This window comes from Lipotes vexillifer, unplaced genomic scaffold (assembly GCF_000442215.2).
Source record: "Lipotes vexillifer unplaced genomic scaffold, Lipotes_vexillifer_v1.1 C27599464, whole genome shotgun sequence".
Taxonomy (NCBI): Eukaryota; Metazoa; Chordata; class Mammalia; order Artiodactyla; family Lipotidae; genus Lipotes; species Lipotes vexillifer.
In genome coordinates, this window is record NW_006796322.1 from 1,994 (window position 1) to 11,973 (window position 9,980).

General features: G+C 51.8%; 1 protein-coding gene across 1 annotated transcript; it reads right to left on the reverse strand.

Moving 5' to 3' along the window:
• Nucleotides 1-7,108: 7,108 nt before the first annotated feature.
• LRRC15 (leucine rich repeat containing 15) lies at nt 7,109-8,845 on the reverse strand. Its single transcript, XM_007468494.1, has one exon. It carries the CDS (start codon nt 8,843-8,845, stop codon nt 7,109-7,111), a length of 1,737 nt encoding a protein of 578 aa, XP_007468556.1.
• Nucleotides 8,846-9,980: the final 1,135 nt, after the last annotated feature.

A 9,980-nucleotide genomic window follows, 5' to 3' on the forward strand; every position in this document is an offset into this window, starting at 1 on the left:
CCCTCGGGCTCTAGTACATCTGCGAGCAGGAAGAGGGGCTTCCAAGGCTTATCTGGAGCCCCTGACTGCCTCATCCAAGTCTCCAGGACCACAGTCTCCTTTCCTCTCAATCAGGGAAGTAAGCCAAGTGGCTGAGGCAGTGGGACCTGGGCTGGCTCCCTTCCCAGACAGCCCACCGTCCCCACCCTGCTGCCCAGGGTGTCCCACGCAGTGAAGTAGTCCCTCAAAGTCCCAGTTTCCACATTTGTAGATTGAGAACAATCATGATAATCATGATAATAATAATAACACCCGCATAACCGCGCATTAGGGTCATCGTGGCAATTAAATGAAATAACTGGCCGTGGGTTTATGATACTCTGATATAATAAATTTATATTTGGCCTTCCTGGTTCCTGGCACAGAGCTCCAAAAACCCTTGGAATATCCTGAGTGATGAGAGGAACGTCTTTTGTTATTCGTAATAAGCTCCTTTCAACCCACACCTGAGTTTGTCACTGAAGTGACTTTGATGTCCCCTGGAGAGCTTCAGACAGTACACAAAATATTTGCAGTGGTTTTCTCTGAAGAACAGAATTAATTGCAGGTGATTTTAATTTTTTCCTTTGGCTTAATAATGTATTTTCAACTTTTAAAAATAATAAATAGGTGTCACTGTTGTAATAAGGTTGAAAGTTATTATAAAAATAATGTAGGGAATTCCCGGGCAGTCCAGTGGTTAGGAATCTGTTCTTCCAATGTAGGGGGCACAGGTTCGATCCCTGGTCAGGGAACTAAGATCCCGCATGCTGCACAGCACAGCCAGAAAAATTAAACAATTACAAAAATTTTTAGAGCATGTAAAATACACAGCACAGTTCCAAGTACCTAATAGGGGCTTCCTTGATTCCTTTCCTTCCTTGCAATTACATTGCAGAGGCTCAAGGGAACTTTCTCCACTGTCATAGCTTCCTGAAGGGAACTAACATTCTGAAATAAGAGGAGGTTGTGAACCGGGCACTGTCCTTTCTCCGAATGCTCCCCATGGGCCCCACCTCTAGCCCTCTCTTAGGCAGCCCCCTCCACTAGGATGCCCTTTCTGACCTTTCCCCGTTGCTACCTGTTCCCATTCTCCCTACCCTCCAGGCCAGCACAAGTCACACGTCCCCTGGGAAGCCTTTCTGGACTGCGCCTCTTTTGGACCCTGCAGGTACTTGTCTTCTGTTGAACATGTGGGTCCTTCTGCTCTGCCTTCTAGTCAGTTGCACCACCTGACTAGGAGCCCCTGGGAGGTGGCGGTCCCATGACCGCAGCATCTCTTACCTGGCCGTGCACCCCAGCACCTGGCCCAGGGCTGAGCCAGAGAGGTGCTCAGGCCCTGGGTGCCGAATTGAACAGGATGTATTTGTGGCTCTCGTGAGCCTGTATCCAGGGTCTTATTCTTCATCCTGCTTCATGGATTAGGGCTTTGTCATTGCTGTACCCTGGGTTTAAATTCTGACACCGCTATCTACTAGCTGTGTGAGATTGGGCAGGTCACTCCCTCTCTAAGCCTCAGTTTCCCAATATCTGGTTATTACCCCATCCCTTAGTGTGAAAATTAGCACTCAATTGGATGATAAATATGCTAAATTAGATGGTAAATAATAAAGCACTTAATGCAGTGCCTGGCAAATAATAAATGTTTGCTAAAACTTAGCCACATACATGTTTTATTCCTACTTTATCATCGAAACCAGGACACTTCTGAGAATAAAAGGAGAGCTCTTGATAATTATGCCAAGATGACAGGCATAAACAAGGGTGGGACCAGGAAAACATACACATATGGTCACACTGCTTTATCCCCACCATCCACTAGGAGTTGTCTGTGCCCAGGGACTGGGTCACCTTCATCTCAGAATCCCACACCGTGACCTGCCTCCAGCCCCAGCCCAGTACCACCCTGGCTGAGTACCTCAGGGGCTTCTCCTGCCCGGGCAAGGGGACACAGAAGGTGCAGCCTACATGGAGTTGGGGACATGCTCTGAAACCTGGGACAAGTGGCCAGCCCATCTCCTGCCCCCAAGCTGGGATCCCAAGCCAGATTCCTCCCACTTCCCCACAGACCCCAGAGCCCTGTAGTGACCCCTAGAAACCTACCGCGAGGGGCTCACGGTTGGGGACCAGCTGCCCTGGCTCTTCCTCAGGAGCAGAAGGGCTTCTGGTGTGGTCAGTGGTGAGCATGAACCCAACAGTCCTGCTGCTGATCAAAGTTCCAGGCAGTGGTTCCTCCCCTCACGTGGCCTGAGCGTTCCCGGAATGTCACCAGGGTCACAGGACAGCAGAAGAGAATCTAGGCAAGGCCTCTGCAGATTACAGAATGACCCTGAACTGTTCCCATGGACGGATCCAGGTTGGGGCCAAAATCCAGCTAAGGTTATGGTCTTGGCAACTTTAGGACACTAAGGGCAGCCACTAGGCCCTAGAAAGTTTCTAGTAAGTTGCTGTGGGCTGAGGGCTCCACATTCACATCCCCTCCAGTGCAAGGTCAGACTGACCGCAGCTGGGCAGCCGGCCACACGCACCCGTGGGTTCTCAGTGCCAGGAGAAATTCTAAGAGGGTTGTGGGTTTGCTGTCCTTTTGTGTTTGTTTCTTTATTTAATGCTTATTTAAGTTTGTAAACCCTTTCTGAGTTAAAAGGGGGAAGTGATATAGGGAGGTGAATTTTGGCCCAATATGGAGAGAAAAGCTTTAACCACTGGGATTATCCAAGGATGAAAACAGTTGCTTGAGGAGGGAGTGAACGGCCCTGAAGGTGTTCATCCAGGGGCTTCAGAACAAAGTGAAGAGAGAGAGAGAGAGAGAGAGAGAGAGAGAGGGAGAGTGTGTGTGTGTGTGTGTGCGCGCGCGCGCACGTGCACATGCGCATGCATGCGTGCAGGCACTTTAATGAATGCTGAGTGAACTTCACTGCCTTTCTGAGACATAGAAGAAACTCCAGCCTGGGAGTCTGGAAGCCTGGTTGTCTTGCAAGCTCAGTCACTAGTTCACTAGGTGACTAGGGGAAATAAGATTGGGACATTTCCTGTCCCAATCTTACCTTCTTCATCTGTAAAATGGGTTGAACCTATTCTTAAGGCCCCTTCTGGCCACAGTGACCTATAGACATCATTTTGGTCCCTGCTCACTTTCCAAAGACCTTTCCCAGCCTGGAATTGGTCTCTGCGGGGGGGCTGTCCAGGTCAGCCTTGCATTTGTGTGACAAGTATAGAATCAACAGTGAGATCCCCTGGCCAAGGCGCCCACAGTATCACACGTGTCTTGTGTATACCATCTATTGCTGACTCTGCACACCAAATCTGTTACAAGCAGCATCCAGAAAAGACAAAGCCCCAACCTTTCCCACCAGGGCTCACACTCTATAAAACCTCGGGGGCCTAGAAAGCTCTAAATGCATCACCAAGCACCTGGGACTATTTGCAATGATCCTTTAAGCGAGGCAAAATTGATCTACTTTTGAAGGTAGCACGAAGGCAACAGGTTTGTGAGAACAATCTCTCCTTAGGTCAAGGAGAGAGCTCACACTGGGAGGAGTTTGGCCTGGAGGAGTGTCTGCCCCATGCCTCTCTGAACCACAGTGAAGACCTGCTCCCCAAGACCACCACCAGCTCCCCAGCAGCCCCGATTCAGTTCCGACTGTGGGATCTGTAGGCTGAATTCTTTGAGTGATTCATAGCTAAAGGCCGGGCTACCTCCAGTGTCTCTTTAGCAACTCTAGTTATCTAGTTATCTCTAGCTGTCTGCTCGCCACAAGCTTCCTGAGTTTGGAAATGATTCCCATCACTGCACTACACAGACATCTGTGACAATTGTATTGGTTCCCAGGAAGAGTTCTGAGAAGGGTGTTTTGCCCTTAAATTCTAACGAGGAGGAACAATATACACTCAGCCCAACAGTTCCCTTGAGAGAAGCCAGTTTTTCTTTAACGGGTGGATGAGTTTAATTTTTTCCTGTATTCACAAAGCGTTGGATCCACACAGTACCAGGTGAGGTTCCAACGGCTAAGAATGGTATGGGGAGCAACAGGACAGTAAGTCCCATTTTCTTTGGTTGTGCAAAGCTTAAAGAGAGAAGGTAAAGCCACAGCCTACTGAATAATGTTGTGGAAGACAAGTGGTTTTAGACCTTCTCACATGTACTACTCATGCACAGGGGTGCTGTGAGGGTTAAAAAGAAAATGGCTGTTAAGTGCTTTGAAGGGTATCCATGCACAGCAAGCATTTTTGAAAAACAGTGGTTCTAATGGGCTTTTATTATCTTTCCTCCAACATTGACCCTCCACTCCAAATGGAGTACTGGCAAGGGGAACTAGAAGCCAATGAGCAAAGGGGGAAAGCGAACTCAACTTTTGGGGGGCCAAGCAGCTCACTCCAGCCCCAAGAAGTGAGCAAATGCATCATCCTGTTGGAAAGGAAACTCCACCCACACTTTCTGGCAGCTCCCTGACCAGACAACGTGGTTCAGAAAGACCAAAATGCCTGCCAAGGAAGAGGAGGCCCAGTGGCTCCTTCCAGTCCACGCTGATGGGAGAAAGGAACAGGCAAGCTCAGAAGGTCAGGCAAAGGGTCCACCACCCCCACCCAGGGTGCTCCTGTGGGGAGTCATCTGAGGATAGCTGCCCTCAGGCCACGTGTGATATCCTGGGCCAGAGAGGAAGATATTCCAAGGTCATGGCCAATGCCATCAATACCCAGAGGTTCTGGGTTCAGCTTGGCAGGGCACACTGGATGAAAGGGACTCCTTCCTCACGTCTCTGGCCCACTTGTACCCTTGCACAAGGAGACGCTGGAGCCTAGTTACAAGAGCATCTTGAGGAATGCAGGGCCAAACCATGCTTCCTGTCTGGAGGAGGGCAAGCCAAGCTTCCCCTTCGGGCCCCAGGATCAATATGGCAGGCCGCCATCAGTGGAATGATGCCCATGCCCCAAGTTCTGGACTCACATCCTTTTGGACCCTGGCAAGCCTTGACACATGTCCGCCAGGTGCTATAATTTGAAAACATTTTGGAGACCCAGACTCACCTTGGGGATACTATGTCTTTTGCCTTAACAGGCCCCATCTCTCCCAGATTCCCTGTGACAGAGAGTGAAAAGCTACAAAATGCACAAGTTCTTACACATTCGTTTTGTTGGGACCTCTCAGCATCACGCCGTTAAGGTCCAAGGGGACTTCTTATTTGTCTCGAGGGGCAGAGGGAACTAGTAAAGGCCAGTCAGGATTGATAGCAGATTTCCAAATCCCTGTAGTGTTGGATACAGCTCTTTCCTGGGCAGACACAGATACGTGAAATTCTCCATTTCACTGTTTCTACTTCTAAACTGGTATACCAGTTGTCCAGAGAAAGACATGCATTGTCCTGAGTGTACTTTCTTTACCAGTGTGAATATATACGTAGCAGGAAGAATGGCGAGGGCAGGTATTCATGTGACTGCAACTCTGGACCAAACAACTCAACTCTTGTAACCAGACCACAGGCAGGGAGAGGCTCCACAGAGGGCCCTGACCCAGTGTGACCTATCTGTGTACCCATGTTGCCTGCTGTGTATGAGAATGTTGAAGTTCCGTGTCTAGCTGACTGTGATGTCGATGGAGAATTTTACCACAACCAGAGGGATTGCTGGGTTCCATCATACTTGGCTGTCCAATTAAAGGATCTCAACTCTGAGCTATTTCACTTTCCCAAACGGAGAGTGAAAATTAAAAACAGATACAGGCATATCATGCCCATAAAAGGCGCAGGCAGAGGAGCCTCCAATGAGCAACAGACAGCTTGTTGGCAGGGACTCTCTAGTTGAGACGCCTCTGACCTGGCCAAGCCTGGTGCTTCAAGGTCTGGGATTTAATACAATCTCCCGTCCAGGCCAGAGTGTACCTACAACTTCTCCTCCAACCCTGGCAGCTGGGCCTTTGCAAGGACTGGCTGCAGGGGCAGGGCAGTGAGGGGCTCATCCTGACCCATGGGGAGCCAGTTCCCAGGTAAGCTCATGCCACCTCCACAGGCCCCAGCCTTCTCCAGTAAAAGCTCAGGATGGAGGATCCTGGCGATGTCTCGTTTCTTGATTTGGGTACTGATTACACAGGCGTGTAAAGTTTGTGAAAATCCATCAAACTATACACTATCATGCTCCTGCTTTTCTGTATGTATATTACACTTCCATAAAAAGTTAAGCGAAAAATCCTGGGGGTGAACACAAGGACCCCCAGACACCAAATTGCTTTCTCCATCCAGTACCAATAAGCTGATTTTCAAGTTTTTCTGGGGGTTGGGGTGAGAAATTCTCATGATTTTATTCCTTAAAGGACTGAAATTTTCAAAGCAAAGTTTGCAGTTCAGAAATATCATTCTCTAAGCGGCTAAACTTGTTGCACCGGTGCCTTTCTTCCTTTTCCAGATAAAAATCAAAAGAGATGCTGAGGGTAGTCCGGCCTCCAGGACCTGAACAGCCTCATTTTTCCCTTCTCTCTTTCATAGCATCCTGAAAGCCAGGGCACTTGGCAGTTCTTAAGAGATCAGCTAAATGGTTTGAAGCCTTCTTCGAGGAGAGAAGCCACCTTGCCTTCAGGAGTAGGAAGTGGAGGGAGACCTTTCATTGAGGGGACAGGGTAGAGCCATGTCACAAACAAGAGGAGTGAAGATGGGGAATCAACTTACATTATACTTAATACATAAAACCGGGGCTGTCCCGGTGGAGGACCATTGCCACAAAGTGGCAGGTGTGTAATAATTGCGTCTATAGAGGTTGGCAGGGGTACAGACGCAGGGAAGGTGGTTTTTGGAGGGGAGCTGGTGAGGCTTTAGAGGAGGGGCTTTCTTGAGAGAAGCCCAGGGACGTGAAGTGGGAACACCGCAGGGTTTTTGCCACAGTGGGTTAGGTCTCCCTGTTGGTAAGAAGGCTCTGCAAGAAGCTCTTCTATAGGAGAACCAGGCAGGTCAGGAAAAGGTGGGGGACACCTTTCTCTCGGGGACCAGAGAGAGGGGGAGCAGGGGATGGCTCTGTGGACCCAGGGGTGGAGGCGGAACAATGAAATCCCAGATCCTCTGGGGGTCCCACGGTTCCCCAGGCCTGTCTCCAGCCTCTGCCTCTCTTAACACTCATTGGGTGCCTTCATCTGCATCAGGACTGCATGGCTCCTCTTCTTGCAGCAGCAACAGCAGATGCAGGCAGCCAGGGAGCAGGCCAGGGCAATGATGCCAATCACAATGGCAGCAATGGCCAGCCCGCTCTGGGCCTGGGTCACGCCCCCCGTGTCACGGCTATCGGTGGTCTCGGTGGTGCTCAGACTGGTGTAGTCCTGCGTGGTGCTGGTGAAGTCAGTGGTGGAGGAGATGCAGGTGGTGTCGGAGTAGCTGGGTGTCTCTGGGTGGGTGGGCACCTCGGGGACCACTGAACCCTGGACACTGGAGACAACAACGTTGACGTCGATGATGATGAGGGACTGGCCTCGGACATTGGCTGGGCTGAAACACACCGGGGGGCTGTCTGTCCCCAGCCTGGCCTTGTTGAGTAGGAGCCAATTGTGGAGCGGAAGGATGTCTGAGTCACACCTCCAGGGGTTGTCATAGAGCTGCAGCTCACACAGCTTCCCCAGGTGATCGAAGACGCCCAAGGGCAGGTTCTCCAGCTGGTTGTTCTGCAGCTGGATGGTCATGAGTTCATTGGCGTTGGCGAAGATGTTGCCCGGGAGCTGTCTGAGGCGGTTGTTCTGCAGGGAGATGTTCTGCAGATTGGCCAACGTGCGGAAGACACTCCCGTCCAGCTCCTGCAGCACATTGGTGTGGAGGGACAGCTCCCGCATCTCCACCAGCCCATTGAAGGCATCCGGAGAGATGTAGCTGATCTGGTTGTGGCTGAGGACCAGGACCTGCAACTGGCGGAGGCTGCTGAAGACATTGTCCGGGAGGGAGGCGATGTGGTTGTCATAGAGCCAAAGCTCACGCAGGTTGTGCATGGGTCCAAAGATGCCCGGAGAGAGCTCCTTCAGGGAATTCCCGAAGAGCGTGAGCCGGTTGAGCTGGGGCAGCTGCATGAAGATGCCGGAGGGCAGCTGGGAGATGTGGTTGTTGGACAGATAGAGCTTCTGGAGGTTACGGTTGTTGTGGAAGAGGCCAGGAGACAGCATACTAATCTGGTTCTGCTGCAGGGCCAGCTCCTGGAGGTTACCAAGCCCGTCAAAACAGCCCATGGGGATGTCTGAAATCCTGTTCTCATACAGCCGGAGGACCTGGAGGTTGCTCAGGTGCTGGAAGACCCTGGGTGAGAGGTGGGTAAGGCTATTCTTGCCCAGATTGAGCTTGATGAGGCCCACCAGGTGGTCGAAGACCCCTTCGGGGATAAACTCCAGGTGGTTGCCGTGCAGCTGCAGCTCCTTGAGGTTGCTGAAGTGGGTGAAGTGAGTCGGCTGGATCTGCACCAGCTGGTTGCTGGACAAGAGGAGCGACTCTAGGTGGTCCAGGCCCTGGAAGAGGCTGACGGGCAGAACCTGAAGCTTGTTGTTGGCGAGGCTGAGGTAACGCAGCGAGCCCAGATTACGGAAGGCACTGGGCGCGATGTGGGACAGCTCATTCTTCTCAATCCGCAGGGCGATCAGGGCTGAGATGTTGAGGAACGGGGATTCGTTGAGTTCGGTGATGTGCGTGTTGAGGATCTGCAGGCTCATGGCGTTCCAGGGCAGCGGGGTGGGCACCACCACGATGCGCGCCCCCGTGCACTCCACCTGGGAGGCCCTGGAGCAGGTGCACTCTCTAGGGCAGCCATGGTAGGCCCAACCCACAGCCCAGGCTTGGCAGCCCACCAGCAAAAGGAGATAATGTTTCAGTGGCATGGCCTCTGCAAGGAGAGAAAGGGCACGAGTCAGGACTGCCTCACTGACGCTTCAGCTGTTTTTAAGCCAACGTCAACCTTGGGTGCCAAACGCTGGCTTGCCTTTGAACCCCATCACCACATACCCGTCTCATGCTACCTGTGGTCTGGTCTGCAGCCTCTTCGTTTTCCCCCAGGCCTTCGTATTTCCATGCCTTTGCCCAAGCCATTCGCCCCACTTGGAGGGCTCTTCATCCTCATCCAAATCTTCCCCACACTTCTAAGTCTAGCTCACAGGCAGTCACCCCAGGAAGCTTTCCAGGATTCCATGAGTCAGCTTTAGTTACCCTCCCATGCAGGTGATTTTCCCAACTTCCATTATGGCCTAAGCCATAGCAGCCACACATGGCATTCACTGTGTCCCCGTCTGTCTCCTTCACTAGTCAATAGGCTTTGCAAGGGCAGGGATGTCCCTGTCCTGTCCCCATGAGTTCCTTAAGTCAGGAGCAGTATCTTATCCATCTCTGTGTCTCTCAGAGCACCCGGAATTGCTAGTTGAACGTGGCTTCCTCAGGAGGAGCAGATAGGACACGAGAGCAAATAAACAGGGCCTGAACCTGGGGGAAGATGCTGAGGCCACAGATATGAACGCCTGCGGGGAGAAGCAGCAGCAGCCAGCAGAGCAGGACCACACTGCGATCTGGTGGAAAAGACTGCGGGGAAGCCCAGCCTTCCGTCTCCCCGGGCCCCGCCGCACACCAACCAGCACTGCCCCATCACCGCCACCACCAACCTGCCCCTGTGTTAACCCTTTCACAGGGGCTTCACCTACGTTTAATCCAAAGCACCTTCCCAATAAAAGGAAATTATCCACACCACTTCCTGTCTCTCCGGAAGGGGCTGCTGTGGGTTGGCCGACATCTGGGGTCTGCCTTCTGGGCACCAGTCCCAGTTTGCAGAAGAAACATTGGGTGGCCTTGAGTAAGCCCCAGAAAACTTAGGATGTACTTTGAGCTGAAAGTTGGTAGGCCCAGACGCTCCCGCAGACATGGTGCTGATCTGGGAATGGAGTCAAAGTCGTGGAAGGTTTGGTGTTTGAGATCAGGTCCGTACAAATAGAAAGCAGAGATGGGGGGCATGGGAACTGGGCCCTACAT

Bases quoted from the DNA above. Each gene is read 5' to 3' on its own strand.
- LRRC15 (XM_007468494.1), bottom strand. From the start codon at position 8,845: ATGCCACTGAAACATTATCTCCTTTTGCTGGTGGGCTGCCAAGCCTGG.